The sequence below is a fragment of the Aethalodelphis obliquidens genome, unplaced genomic scaffold (assembly GCF_003676395.1).
Source record: "Aethalodelphis obliquidens isolate GAN/ISIS:26980383/991018 unplaced genomic scaffold, ASM367639v1 scaffold7, whole genome shotgun sequence".
In the NCBI taxonomy this organism is placed as follows: Eukaryota; Metazoa; Chordata; class Mammalia; order Artiodactyla; family Delphinidae; genus Aethalodelphis; species Aethalodelphis obliquidens.
Window position 1 is genome coordinate 64,512,881 of NW_020837951.1, and position 16,167 is coordinate 64,529,047.

General features: G+C 36.9%; 1 protein-coding gene and 1 pseudogene across 1 annotated transcript in view; one reads left to right on the forward strand and one right to left on the reverse strand.

The window, feature by feature from the left end:
• Window positions 1-16,167, forward strand: part of CCDC171 (coiled-coil domain containing 171) — a 356,794-nt gene that overhangs the window by 108,471 nt on the left and 232,156 nt on the right. The window contains exon 13 of the mRNA XM_027105900.1: window positions 10,639-10,741. Coding sequence (XP_026961701.1) covers window positions 10,639-10,741 — 103 coding nt within the window. The remainder of the gene's footprint in view (window positions 1-10,638; window positions 10,742-16,167) is intronic.
• Window positions 9,148-9,954, reverse strand: LOC113620143 (RNA-binding protein 7 pseudogene; annotated as a pseudogene).

Below are 16,167 nucleotides of genomic sequence, written 5' to 3' on the forward strand. Positions count from 1 at the left end.
TGGCCACCAAGATTCTCTTCCCAGAGGCAACCTAGTTATTACTTTCTTGTGATTCTATGTAGCGATTCTCTATATTTACAGATATGCACACACACACACACACACACACACATGAATTTTACACAAATAGTAAAATGGTAGCATATTAAATATACTGTTCTCTTTTTCCCCCCGATATTAACTTGTTTAATATGACGACATTAAAAAGCATGTTACTAATGATATGCTAATGCAGAAAATTTAAAGTCTGGTTTTGTTTGTTTAGTTTTACTTCCCAACTCAGAGGGCTTTCACTTGGACATTGGATCTTTTATTTTATAGTAGAACATACCTTTTCCACCTCCTCTTTTGTTTTTAACTCCAAGATATAGCTTAGAGATCTTTCCATATTAGGATATGAAGAAGAGCTTCCTCCTTCTATTTAAAGTCATTGTGGATGAATCCTAATTGATTTAACCATCTTCTGTTGATGGCATGTTGGTAGCATGTTTAATATGATATTTAACTCTTATTTTATCTACTCAGTATTGTCTAGGTGCTGGGGATACATTGATGAGGACAAAAAATAAAAGACCATATTTTTATTGAGCTTGAATTCAATGAGATAGACATTAATAAAAGACCTACTCAAATAAATGTGGAATTACAACTCTAATAAGTGCTGAGAAGATTCTAATAGAGGGAATTGATATACTCAGGGAGTAAAAGATAGCTTTTCCAAAAAAGTGATAGTTGAACTGATGTCTAAAGACAGAATTATTAGTTTTGCATATTTTACAGATGAATTTTGTCCTGTAATATCTATATCCATTTCTTCTGTTTCTATAAGCATGCCTCTATCTCGTCAGCTTTTAAACATGCTTAAGTTTCTCACTTATTAAAAAAACCAAAACTCTTCTCCATCCCTACTCTTCTTTCCAACTACTGCCCTTTATCTCCCCTTCTCTTCTTACCAAAAAAGTGTTGTCTAAACTTCCCGTTTCCATTTACTTATCTCTCACAAAATCAAGACAAAAAAGTACAGGCTTACTCCTGCTTTGACCTGTTCTAGTCTGGGTTATAACAGATTTCATCATGGTCACCAGTGACTTCCATGTCCGGTGAACACTTGTTAGTCTCCATTTTGCTTGAATATTCTGTGACATTGGACATTGGACAGGTGACACTGAAATGTTTTTTTAATCTTGGTTTTCATGACATTATCCTCTTCTGTTTTTCTTCCTCCTTTTCTGGTCTTCTTTGCTGACTTTTTCTTTTCTAAGTATTAAATTCTGGAGTTCCTTAGTCTTTATCCAAGGCTCTTTTCTCTTCCCATCAAACAGTCTCAAGGCAAGCTTCACATATCCCTAGATGATTCCCAAGCCTATATCTGACTTCTCTTCTGAGCTTTATACCATTATGTCCAGGTGCCTCCAGTATTTTTCTACTTTATTTGTTCTTTGTTAATTCAAATATATTTAGGGTCTGTTATTTGCCAGGTATTCTACTGGTGCTGGGAGTCTCGTAAAGGTATTTTAATGAAATATGATCAAAACAGAATTTATGATTTACACTCCCTGCCAAAAACAAGCAAACAAGTAAATAAACAAACAGAAATAGCCAAAATAAGACCTTTTCTACTTCCGTCGTTCTCACTGAAGTACTGAAATACGCCCAATTCTTCTAGTCCAAAACCTTGGAATCAGTCTTTTTTTTTAAATTTATTTTTTAAATTTAATTTTGGCTGCGTTTTCTTCATTGCTGCATGCGGGCTTTCTCTAGTTGCGGTGAGCGGGGGCTACTCTTCGTTGCGGTGCACAGGCTTCTCATTGTGGTGGCTTCTTTTGTTGCGGAGCACGGGCTCTAGGTACACGGGCTTCAGTAGTTGTGGCTCGTGGGCTGTAGAGCATAGGCTCAGTAGTTGTGGTGCATGGGCTTAGTTGCTCTGTGGCATGTGGGATCTTCCCGGACCAGGGCTCGAACCCGTGTCCCCTGCATTGGCAGGCGGATTCTTTTTTTGTTTTCTTGTATCCTTAGTGTATTGTATCTATAGATCATATTGGGAAGAATTGATATCTTAACAATATTGAGTCATTTGACCTTTGAAATGGTATATCTCTCCATTTATTTAAGCCCTTTAAAATTTCAGCAATGTCTTGAAGTTTGTAGTATACAGGTCTTGCACCCTTTTTGTCAGATTTATTCCTAGCTATATCATATTTACTTATTATAAGTGGTATTTAAAAAATTAAGTTTCTTATTATTCACTTCTACTATATAGAAATAGAATTTCAATTTTGATGTTATATTCTACAGCATTGCTAAACTCACTTATGATTCTTATAACTTTTTGTGGATTCCACCAGATTTTCTGTATAAATTTTTCTTTTTTGTTGTTGTTTTTTTTTCACACACACACACACACACACACTGTATTTTATTTTTACAAGAGTATAAATAAACTGACACCAAGCATTGTAAATGGATGGCCACAACAAAAGCAGCAGTGATTGCAATTACCAAACACGAAACACATTCATACTGTGTCATACTATTGACATTCAGTCCAGTAACCCTCCACTGTAACAGGTCCTTTACTTTGCAGTGAAAATTCATTTGTATATTTTTTGCCTCTGAGTCCTTGTGGGATTTTTTTTTAATTCAAACAGAAAGTCACAAAAATCATAGTCATCCTCATCAGTTCACTCAGTCCCATGTAATTAATTTTTTTTCTCATCTTGATCTTTTGTTAGCACTTTTATGAATTCATCAGTTTTCCATTAGAGTTCTAAAAATGCTTATTAATTCAGTTCAGCAGTGTAGTCAGTTACCAGAAACCTGTACTTGTCAGAGTCTTTTCCATGAATTCCTTGAAGATGAAACCCTTTTATAGGAACATTTTTGCAAAAGCATCAGAGTACACCCAGAATTGTCTGTAAATGACAGAAGACGTAAAAATGACCACGGTTAAAGATTTGATGCAAGTTCATAATAATGCAATTGACAAGGAAATTTAGTTATTTCTGAGATACACATTTTAAAGTAATAACTAGAATTATGACTTATAACATTATACCACAACATATAAGATTTTTAGACATTTTATGTGATGTCTGAAACATTTATATTAACATATTTCCATACAAATAACCCAAAGAAAGTTTAGTATTAGTTGTTTTTTGTTTGTTTTTTTATACTGCAGGTTCTTATTAGTCATCAATTTTATACACATCAGTGTATACATGTCAATCCCAATTTCCCAATCAGCACACCACCATCCCCACCCCACCGCAGTTTTCCCCCCTTGGTGTCCATACGTTTGTTCTCTACATCTGTGTCTCAACTTCTGCCCTGCAAACCGGTTCATCTGTACCATTTTTCTAGGTTCCACATAAATGCATTAATATACGGTATTTGTTTTTCTCTATCTGACTGACTTCACTCTGTATGACAGTCTCTAGATCCATCCACATCTCAACAAATGACTCAATTTTGTTCCTTTTTATGGCTGAGTAATACTCCATTGTATATATGTACCACAACTTCTTTATCCATTCCTCTATCGATGGGCATTTAGGTTGCTTCCATGACCTGGCTATTGTAAATAGTGCTGCAATGAACATTGGGGTGCATGTGTCTTTTTGAATTATGGTTTTCTCTGGGTATATGCCCAGTAGTGGGATTGCTGGATCATATGGTAATTCTATTTTTAGTTTTTTAAGGAACCTCCATACTCTTGTCCATAGTGGCTGTATCCATTTACATTCCCACCAACAGTGCAAGAGGGTTCCCTTTTCTCCACACCCTCTCCAGCATTTGTTGTTTGTAGATTTTCTGATGATGCCCATTCTGCTGGTGTGAGGTGGTACCTCATTGTAGTTTTGATTTGCATTTCTCTAATAATTAGTGATGTTGAGCAGCTTTTCATGTGCTTCTTGGCCATATGTATGTCTTCTTTGGAGAAATGTCTATTTAGGTCTTCTGCCCATTTTTGGATTGGGTTGTTTGTTTGTTTAATATTGAGCTGCATGAGCTGTTTATATATTTTGGAGATTAATCCTTTGTCCGTTGATTCGTTTGCAAATATTTTCTCCCATTCTGAGGGTTGTCTTTTCTTCTTGTTTTTGGTTTCCTTTGCTGTGCAAAAGCTTTGAAGCTTCATTAGGTTCCATTTGTTTATTTTTGTTTTTATTTCCATTACTCTAGGAGGAGGATCAAAAAAGATCTTGCTGTGGTTTATGTCAAAGAGTGTTCTTCCTATGTTTTCCTCTAAGAGTTTTATAGTGTCTGGTCTTACATTTAGGTCTCTAATCCATTTTCAGTTTATTTTTGTGTATGGTGTTAGGGAGTGTTCTAATTTCATTTTTACATGTAGCTGTCCAGTTTTCCCAGCACCACTTATTGAAGAGACTGTCTTTTCTCCATTGTATATCTTTGCCTCCTTGGTCATAGATCAGTTGACCATAGGTGCGTGGATTTATCTCTGGGCTTTCTATCTTGTTCCATTGATCTATGTTTCTGTTTTTGTGCCAGTACCTTATTGTCTTGGTGACTGTAGCTTTGTAGTACAGTCTGAAGTCAGGGAGTCTGATTCCTCCAGCTCCGTTTTTTTCCCTCAAGACTGCTTTGGCTATTCGGGTTTTTTTGCGTCTCCATACAAATTTTAAGATGATTTGTTTTAGTTCCGTAAAAAATGCCATTGGTAACTTGATAGGGATTGCATTGAATCTGTAGATTGCTTTGGGTAGTATAGTCATTTTCACAATATTGATTCTTTCAATCCAAGAACATGGTATATCTCTCCATCTGTTGGTATCATCTTTAATTTCTTTCATCAGTGTCTTATAGTTTTCTGCATACAGCTCTTTTGTCTCCCTAGGTAGGTTTATTCCTAGGTATTTTATTCTTTTTGTCGCAATGGTAAATAGGAGTGTTTCCATACTTTCTCTTTCAGATTTTTCATCCTTAGTGTATAGGAATGCAAGAGACTTCTGTGCATTAATTTTGTATCCTGCAACTTTACCAAATTCATTGATTAGCTCTAGTAATTTTCTAGTGGCATTTTTAGGATTCTCTATATATAGTATCATGTCATCTGCAAACAGTGACAGTTTTACCTCTTCTTTTCCAATTTGTATTCCTTTTATTTCTTCTTCTTCTCTGATTGCCATGGCTAGGACTTCCAAAGCTATGTTGAATAATAGTGGTGCAAGTGGACGTCCTTGTCTTGTTCCTGATCTTAGAGGAAATGCTTTCAGTTTTTCACCATTGAGAATGATGTTTGCTGTGGCTTTGTCGTATATGGCCTTTATTATGTTGAGGTAGGTTCCCTCTATGCCCACATTTGGAGAGTTTTTATCATAAGGGTGTTGAATTTTGTCAAAAGCTTTTTCTGCATCTATTGACATGATCATATGGTTTTTTTTCTTCAATTTGTTAATATGGTGTATCACATTGATTGATTTGCATATATTGAAGAATCCTTGCATCGCAGGGATAAATCCCACTTGATCATGGTGTATGATCCTTTTAATGTGTTGTTGGATTCTGTTGCTAGTATTTTGTAGAGGATTTTTGCATCTATATTTATCAGTGATATTGGTCTGTAATTTTCTTTTTTTGTAGTACCTTTGTCTGGTTTTGGTATCAGGGTGATGGTGGACTCATAGAATGAGTTTGGGAGTGTTCCTTCCTCCTTTTTTGGAAGAGTTTGAGAAGGATGGGTGTTAGCTCTTCTCTGAATGTTTGATAGAATTCACCTGTGACGCCATCTGGTCCTGGACTTTTGTTTGTTGGAAGATTTTTAATCACAGTTTCAATTTCATTACTTGTGATTGGTCTGTTCATATTTTCTCTTTCTTCCTGGTTCAGTCTTGGAAGGTTATACCTTTCTAAGAATTTGTCCATTTCTTCCAGGTTGTCCATTTTACTGGCATAGAGTTGCTTGTAGTAGTCTCTTAGGATGCTTTGTATTTCTGCACTGTCTGTTATAACTTCTTCTTTTTCATTTCTAATTTTATTGATTTGAGTCCTCTCCCTCTTTTTCTGATGAGTCTGGCTAATGGTTTATCAATTTTGTTTATCTTCTCAAAGAACCAGCTTTTAGTTTTATTGATCTTTGCTATTGTTTCCTTTGTTTCTATTTCATTTCTTTCTGCTGCTCTGATATTTATGATTTCTATCCTTCTGCTAACTTTGGGTTTTGTTTGTTCTTCTTTCTCTAGTTTCTTTAGGTGTAAGGTTAGATTGTTTACTTGAGATTTTTCTTGTTTCTTGAGGTAGGCTTGTATAGCTATAAACTTCCCTCTTAGAACTGCTTTTGCTGCATCCCATAGGTTTTTGATCGTCATGTTTTCGTTGTCATATGTCTCTAGGTATTTTTTGATTTCCTCTTTGATTTCTTCAGTGATCTCTTGGTTGTTTAGTAATGTATTGTTTAGCCTCCATGTGTTTGTGTTTTTTACGTTTTTTTCCCTGTAATTCATTTCTAATCTCATAGCGTTGTGGTCAGAAAAGATGCTTGATATGATTTCAATTTTCTTAAATTTACTGAGCCTTGATTTGTCACCCAGTATGTGATCTATCCTGGAGAATGTTCCATGCGCACTTGAGAAGAAAGTGTAATCTGCTGTTTTTGTATGGAATGTCCTATAAATATCAATTTAATCTATCTGTTCTGTTGTGTGATTTAAAGCTTCTGTTTCCTTGTTTATTTCCATTTTGGATGATCTGTCCATTGGTGTAAGTGAGGTGTTAAAGTCCCCCACTATTATTGTTTTACTGTTGATTTCCTCTTTTATAGCTGTTAGCAGTTGCCTTATGTTTTGAGGTGCTGCTATGTTGGGTGCATATATATATATATATTTATAATTGTTATATCTTCTTCTTGGATTGATCCCTTGATCATTATGTAGTGTCCTTCCTTGTCTCTTGTAACATTCTTTATTTTAAATCTATTTTATCTGATATGAGTATAGCTACTCCAGCTTTCTTTTGATTTCCATTTGCATGGAATATCTTTTTCCATCCCCTCACTTTCAGTCTGTATAAGTCCCTAGGTCTGAAGTGGTCTCTTGTAGACAGCATATATATGGTTCTTGTTTTTGTATCCATTCAGCAAGCCTGTGTCTTTTGGTTGGAGCAGTGAATCCATTCATGTTTAAGGTAATTATCGATATGTATGTTCCTATGACCATTTTCTTAATTGTTTTGGGTTTGTTTTTGTAGATCCTTTTCTTCTCTTGTGTTTCCCACTTAGAGAAGTTCCTTTAGCATTTGTTGTAGAGCTGGTTTGGAGGTGCTGAATTCTCTTAGCTTTTGCTTGTCTGTAAAGCCTTTGATTTCTCCATCGAATCTGAATGAGATCCTTGCCGAGTAGAGTAATCTTGGTTGTAAGTTATTCACTTTCATCACTTTAAGCATATCATGACACTCCCTTCTGGCTTGTAGAGTTTCTGCTGAGAAATCAGCTGTTAACCTTATGGGAGTTCCCTTGTATGTTATTTTCCATTTTTCCCTTGCTGCTTTCAATAATTTTTCTTCATCTTACTTTTTGCCAATTTGATTACTATGTGTCTCGGCATGTTTCTCCTTGGGTTTATCCTGTATGGGACTTGCTGCACTTCCTGGACTTGGGTTGCTATTTCCTTTCCCATGTTAGAGAAGTTTTTGACTATAATCTCTTCAAATATTTTCTCTGGCCCTTCTCTCTCTTTTCTCCTTCTGGGACCCTTATAATGCAAATGTTGTTGCGTTTAATGTTGTCCCAGAAGTCTCTTAAACTGTCCTCATTTCTTTTCATTCTTTTTTCTTTATTCTGTTCCGCAGCAGTGAATTCCACCATTCTGTCTTCCAGGTCACTTATCCATTCTTCTGCCTCAGTTGTTCTTCTATTGATTCCTTCTAGTGTAGTTTTCATTTCAGTTATTGTATTGTTCACTGTTTGTTTGTTCTTTAATCCTTCTAGGTCTTTGTTAAACATTTCGTACATCTTCTCGATTTTTGCCTCCACTCTTTTTCCGAGGTCCTGGCAGGCGGATTCTTAACCACTGAGCCACCAGGGAAGCCCAGGATGAATTTTTATAAACAAGATCTACAATGAAAGGGAAACGGCATCTGATACATAAAAGTTTTGTTAAACAAGATTTAAAAATTTTTAAATCAAAGTGTTTTAGACTAAATTCTTTCAAATGTTCAAACGAAAACAAAAAGCAACCTGTACAGTCTCCATAATAAAATGTGTCCTTGTACACTTGTCCTGGGTGCTTTGAAAATGTCATAATTTTAGAAATTTGAGTGATAGAGGCAGCACTTAAAGGTTTCGTGAACCTTTTTTTCCCAAAAAAGAATACTTTCGATAAAACACTTTACCATTTTATCTGACTATGCATTTACATTGTTGTTCTTCCAGAAAAAGATTTACATTAACACTGTATTTTTACTGTAAAAAAATACATTTAGAGATATTTAACTTCCTGAGTGACTTCAGTCATACATCGAACATGATTTAATGAGCAAATTCTAAAATTTTATAATGAAATAGCAAGTGTATGTAGATGTATACCTGTATGCTCACTTACGATAAAACTCAAAATCATGTCACAGAATTTACACTTAAGTTCTCTAAGAAGTTAAATAATATGATTTATCCCCAAACTTGACCAAAAGGTTTTCTCAAATGTTAGTAAAATGCATCACTGAATTTACATTTTCTCATTTAGTAACAAAATACTGAGTCATTTCAGGCTGTCAACTTGAATGTTTTCCATTATATACACCAAAAATCTGATTCCCTAACAAGAAACTTCTTGCAATACAAAAGGATAACAGATAATTAAAATATTTGCTTCATAATACAACTTATCAGTATAATACATCCGTTCCTCAATTGTCTAAAATGATTAGGAATTGTAGCACTTTCTTTTGCATAAAACCCTTTCCTCTTCTTAAAACCCTGAGGTGAAAGGTTATTAATGTAATAAAACGAGAACCACAATTCTTCTCATTTCTGTATTGGACTGCAGTTAGGTTTAAAAAATTTTATAAAGAAATGTGGCAACTTGTAAAGCTGCTCTATAGAGTTTTTTTTAAGAAAACATTCCCAGAAACAACTTAACAAAAAGGGCCTATAAAGACCCTATGAAAACATCCCTTTAACACTTGTTAGTGTCAAGATGAGCGCCATTTTCCATCTCTACCACTGTCTCTTCTGTTATCATAGTCATGGCTCCAGCCATCGTGATTTCTCTCTTCATAGAAGAAATCATCTCTGTTTCCTCTGTAATGATGGTTGGACCCATGATCAGTGTAAAGCTGTTCATGGCAATAATGTCTATCCACTATGTAGGGATGAGAATTCTCTCTGACTTTTCGCCATGATAATGGTGTATCTTGGCGCCACTGGGAGGTTGAAGACTGGTTAAAAGTATGATTATGTGACTGAACTGATGGGGAAAATCCTGATTGATCCAGATGTGGAGAACCAAATTTCCCTCCATATGACATCTGTCTCAAAATACTGTTCATCACTGCTTGTCTCTGAAAATTTTCTGAAGAAGAAAAAGACCTTTGAATTATCGGTGCTGATGGAGTCATGTTATCCACTGTCCTTTCATACCTGCTAGGAGATGTGGAAGTAGGGCTTGAACTTCCAACATGATGCTGGGGATATGACAAACTGACCTCCTGTGAGGCAAGGCTACTTCCTGATCTAAACTGAAGTTTGATGGGCCTTCCAAAAAGTTTGATTCCGTTAAGCAGATGTATGGCATAAGGAACAGATACTTCATGTTTGAAATTCACAAATGCAAACTGCTTTGGTTTACCATCCTTATCTTTTGGAATTTTCACTTTTATTACTGGCCCAGCCTGGTAGAAAAGCTGGAAAAGCAGCTCCTCTGTCACTTTCGTTTCAAGGTTGCCCACAAAGAGAGTACCATCTGCTTCGGCTGCCACCGCCCCCATCTCAGCATCGTCCCCTCCCAAAAAAGTGGGGTCAGTCTTGACTCCTCATTTTATCTGAGCACTTCTCCAATCTCATCTAATCCAGTCCAATCCAATCCAATCCAGTCAATGTCATCTAACCCGGTGCAGCGCTACCAAGGTTGGCCATTCCACCTTCTAAGTATACACCCCCCCCAACATCCTTCAGTGCATACACCCCGCACCCCTTTTGCTCTGCTAAGACCCTAATCTAAGCTGCCATCACCTCTTGGGTAAACTGCTGCAGTTCCTTCTAACTGCTCATACTGCATTCACTTTTGAACACCATCTGGCAATTTGCTACATGACTGCAAGCGTGATCTTTTAAAGTTTTCCTTAATTTCTCTGTGTCTCTGTTTCCTTATCTGTAAAATTGGGATAATGATAGCCCTTCCCTCATAGATTCGTTGTGAGGATAAAAAGAATTATTATGTTAAAATACTGAGAATAGTGCCAGGCACTAAGACCTCATTAAACTGTTATTGAGACCTTACACAGTGTTGCATTAAGCCAAGTAAAAGGTATGATTATGACAGAAAGAAGTTTATTAATAATAGATTTGAATGGAGTAATTATTAGCTTGTTTATACTTAATTGTGCTATATGTGTTCACATAAAAAATCTGCAACTCTTATAATGCGTGACCTTATTATGTGTAATTTTTTTCTTAATTAAAAGGCTAAGAAGCACCAGGCTTTTCTGGTAGAGACATGTGAAAATAACGTGAAAGAGTTGGAATCAATCTTGGACAGCTTTTCTATGTCTGGCCAGTGGACATCAGGTTAGTTGAAGGTATGAAATGACAGATGCATCTGTCAATGTTCCAAAGTCACTGCATTTTGGGAATTCTGCAGATGCCTCTTATAGTCCCTCATCTCAACATGTTTTGATTTGATGACATGATAAGAGCAGTTCTCACAGCAGTCAGTTGGCCTAGCTGGCTAAGAAAGGGTGACGGACTGTGGACCTGCTGTTGTACTCCCAGAACTTGATTTACAAGTGTTGGTGTCTGTGTGATTGGACAGACAAGGGCTCACTTGCTGTGTTCTGAATCCAACTGAGAAAAAAGTCCTTACAGTATACCTGCAAGGGGAACAGATGTTTCCATCAAACTGAGCCAAATTCTGAGCAACCTTCAGCAACTTAAAGGTCATGCATTCAAAAGGTTATGTAGGACACAGGCTGTAACGCAGTGCATATTCTACACTATTGCTTTCTAGGCTGATTTTCTCCTTGATTCCCTACTACCGTATACATACTCTCCAGATAAAAGTGCTTAGGTAAAAATGTTTTGGTTTTAGTATTAGCCCACTTAATATGATAAAGAACTGTAAAGATTGTATATTGGTTAGGCATATTTTGGGAACTAGGAAAAGCATTAGTTGGCTAATGAGTTCCGTCCATTCCATGATTTCTACTTCCTTAATTTTTTTGTGTGTATGCCATTATGTGTGCTATAGTAGCTTTGACTTAAATACTTTCACTTTTCTACCTGTTTTCTTTTGCCATACTGTCAACCTCAAATTATTTAGTTGCTTTCTAACTCAGTTATATTTTTCAAAAAAGCATATAAAATTAAATTCCTTACACCTTAAAATAGCTTGAAGACTCTGTTTTTCTAAAGGAATCAAACAGATATTGGGCAAATGAGTTCTTTAGGAAACACTTAAGTTCAGGAAAGTTTGTTGTCCTCAAAAAAGCAGAAAGATATGAACAAGGCCTATTTTCACATTATGGATCTGCAGATTTCTGTTGGTGAACCATTAGAAATTTAGTGTGATTTGCTATTATCTATTTTTAACTTTGTTTTTATTTAAACATTTTCTAAAAGCATTAGTGTTTCATGGTTTGTTACTGTGGAAAAATCAAGGTGTATACAAGTGACATAAAAATATAGATATCCACTTTTTAATTATATTTGCTAAATAAAGCTTTGGAGTATAAAATTTTCTTTTGCAGTGGTATTGTTTTATTATTGAGATTTATCATTGTTTAATGGTTTTAGGATCTTTAAAAGTTGTTAAATTATTATCATAGCATATCTTAATGCTTCAATATTCAGAGCTGAATTAGAAAAGCTAAGAATAATGAGGTCATGTCTCCTTTGAGGTTTAAAATTAGTTGATAATAAAGCAACTCATTAGTTATTACTAAACCTATAGAAAAAGAATTATCTGCAGTGGAAGTGCAGAGTCTTAACCATTGGACTGCCAGGGAAGTCCTAGTAACAATCCTTTTTGAATGTCCTAGTTTCCCATATATATATGCACATCCTATATATTACAGAGAAAGTGTTCCTGGGAAAGGGACTGTGTGTTGAATTAGTGATTTTTGTACTGTTATAGTGGTCTTTGTTTCCATATTGTGCTGGTTATTCACTTTTTACTTGCCCTAGAATCATTCTCCTATGGTCTCTGTTTTGCCTTGTAGAGGCTGACCTCTGTGGACTGCATGATCTGGGCTCCTTTGCCCTCTGGCTTTGGGGTTGGATTTGGACAGTGGGTGCACCAGCAGGAGATTAAGAGGGTGGAGGAAGAAAGGAAAGCAGAGAAAGTCAGGGTGTTTATTTCCCCTGCTCCCTCTGCTCCAGTGCATTCCTGGCAGTGGTTTCCTTTTTGGCAGCTACAGCTTCTGTCAAGTTGGGTCCTCTTCCCGTAGCTGTGGCTTGTGTTGGACTATGGTAACAACGTTCCTTCCAGTTGACCCCCCTAAGCCATGGTACTGGTTTTCCAGTCTTGCTGGTTCTTGGTGCCTCATCATATCTTTTTGGTTCTCTTAACCTTTTCACATTTCTGTAAATATCTTCATTAAATTTTCTTCCAGTGAATTCTTCTGAGTATGCCATTTCTTCCTGCTGATACCCTGACTCAGTCACATACCTGCTTCAGACTTGATTTTATTTTTGCTCTTGGCTTCCGTGAAATAGCCCTGTATAACTATAATGGACTCCCTTTCTGCTCATACCACCTCAGGTTGGGTTTTGTTACTTAACAAAGAGGGATGTAGTTAATAAAGCTTATTGCTCAACATTTTATGGAAGTGCCTGAACAATTGAGATTGCCTTACTGCATCAGACCTGGCTTCAGCTACACAGAGGTGGCCAAATAATTTGTTCCTCTGAAATGAAGTAATTAAAAAACTTATCTTAGGATAATTCAAGGGTGTGTGTGTGTGTGTGTGTGTGTGTGTGTGTGTGAGATTATTTATATAAACATGTATATATCGCATAGTATATATGTCTTTAAGAAAAAATCTATTTCAAATAGAAATATTCTTACTACGTGATGGTAGCACAGCTTTAGAATTTGTTACACAATTAATTTTGTTATCTTGGAAAGGGTTTTCCAGAGAGATCCTCTGTTTTGTAGTTATGGCAAGTAGGCCATAGTACCTTAGCCCCTTTTATTACCTCTTCATACCTTTCAGTTCAATATATACTCTACCTACCGCCCCCCGCCCTCCATTTCAGGAAAAATAATCCATGGTAGAAATTTAGAGGGATGGTTACAAATTTTTCTTTTTTTTTTTTTGACTTGCTCTTTAAGATGGTAGGAATGAAAGCTAATTTTCTGAATGAATTTTAGTCCAGAGTTGACAGCAGTTGCCAGGTGTTCTATTTCCTGTCTTCAGATTTTGTGGTCTTCTACATGAAGAAATCTTTCTGAAGCAAGAGTAACTCATCAGTTTGTCTTCATGTAGCAGATAAGGCAAAGTTTCAGTTAGTCTAAGACATTCAGGAATTTATTTACTTAGAGGATTTAACTTGATCTTTACACCAGAAATCAGTGTGACAGTTTACACCTTGTTTCCTAGTGCCTCCAACACCTCCTCCCTCTCTTCTGCTTCCACCTTGTTCCCCTTCTGTCTTTCTCTAAAGCCATCAGAATGAGCATTTGAAAGCCTAAATTACAGCATGTCATTCCTTTGCTGTAAAGCTCACTGGGCTCTGCGCTTTGCTAATACTAGAAACTGAAGTGCGGGCAATGGCTTGCAAGACCCTACATGGTCTACCCCTATTTTTATCACTTCTTTGTCCTCACCTCCTACTACTCTACCCATCCCTCTCCCTGTTTGGGCCACTCTGTCCTCTGGCTGTTTCTTGACCATACCAAGCAAGCTCCTGCCTTGGGGGCCTTTGTGTTGGCCATTGCTTTTACCTGAAAAGTTCCTCACCTAGATATATCAGCATAGCTCTCTTTCTTATCTTCCTTGAATCTATGCTCAAATCTCACCTTCTCCGTGAAGCTTACCCACTACCCAGTCCCATGCTGCTTGCCTCCCTACCTCTCTCCCTTTTCTGCTCTACGTTTTATCCCATGGCACTTATTGGTGTCCAACATTTCTAACAGACTATGTGGTGCATTTATTATTATATCAGCGTTGTCAGGGTTCTCCAGAGAAACAGAACCAATAAGATATATATAGATACACACAAGAGGAGTTGTTGCACATGGTTATGGAGGCTAAGAAATCTCATGATCTGTCCTCTGCAAGCTGAAGAACCAGGAAAGCCAGTGATATAATTCAGTCTGAGTCCAAAAGCCCAAGAAACTGGGGGCCACTGGCATAAGTTCTAGAATCTAAAGGCTCAAGAACCAGGAGCAGGATGTCTGAGGGCTGGAGAAGATGAAAATCCCAGCTTAAAAAAAGAGTATTTTCCCTTCTGCCTTTTTGTTCTATTGGGGTGGGAGGAGGAGGGGATAGGAGTAGGGGGTGGATAAGGGAGGCCAATGGATGGATATTGCCCTCCCACATTGGTGAGGGCAGATCTTCTTTACTTAGTCTACTGATTCAAATGCTATCTGTTCCAGAAACACTCTCACAGACACACCCAGAAATAATGTTTTACTAGCTATCTGGGCATATCTTTAGCCCAGTCAAGTTGGCACATAAAATTAACCATCACAATATCCAAGCTCCATGAGGGCAAGGATCTTTGTCTCTTTTATTTACTAAAGGATTTTAAGCAGGTAGAAGAGTACTTGGCACAAAGGAGGCACTCGAATATTTATTGAATATGAATGAATAAAAAAGCATGAATGAATTGATAGGTTGAAGTTCTATTTTAAATTATAGTTTTTGAGACTATAAAGGTAGTCATGGAATCTCTTTCAAAATTTTAGCAGCCCTTTGGGTAGTAATCCATAAGGAGTCACCAGGAAGATTGACTTTCCATCTTCATTGGAAAAGATGTACAGTCTTTCATGGGTTATAGAAATGTCACCTTGATTGCCTACTATTATTAGACAAGGTAGCCTCAATTTACTCAACTAGGGACATTTATTTCCTATTTCTGCATTCTACTTTCCACTAAAATTGACACACTACAGCTACTCATATTTCTTTTGATAGAAATTCTTAGAGTGTGTATGGGGAGAAATCCTTTCCCACTTTGAACCCATGTAGTCTTTCTGCCTCAAGTGTTTCTTCTACTATAGTTTTACCTCTGCCTGAGGATGTTAGCAAACATATAGAATGTGACTTTTCCTTCATTAGGTTCATGAAAGAAAGTTTTTCTTCTGACTCAATCTTGGATCCTCCTTAGGGTGCTTGACTTTTGTGTTGACTGAGACAGAGCCCCTCCAACACTCTTCAACCTTTCCTTGCTTGAGGAAATCATTTGTAATACTCCAGATGTATTCTTTTTCTTTCTACTGGAGAGGCTGAAGGACCCTAGGAAATAATAGCAACAGCATTTGATGCCTTTAGGTATGTGCATATCACCCAGGAATTGGGCAGTTTCAGGGACTGTTCTTAGGAAAATCGGGACAACAAATGGTACTTTTCCTCTCCTCTCTCCTCCTTCCTATCCTTAGTAAAGGATTATTGCCTAGATCTAGCATCTTCTTGAGAACTTTAATTGTCCTTGTGAACCCCGTGGCTGGTACCTTTTAATTAGAGGTTCATGGTTTACGGAGAAGTTGAGGATGCCTGCAGCACACAGGTCTCCTTTGGTGTCACTTGCCAGTTTCTTCTCTCTTGCTTCCCTCACCTCCCAATTCACTGAGGTTTACAAACCAAACGTGTCCTAATTCATCATGCTCATAGCTTTGGTTTGTGAAATCCAAAGAAGTGACTGCACTAAGAGGGCTCAGCATTTCTAATGAGATCATTAACTAATCACACAATTAAGGTGGCTGAGAAATCAGGAGTCAGGAGAGGCAGTCTGACTCTGAAGGCCTGAGAAACAGGAGACCCTGGTGTAAG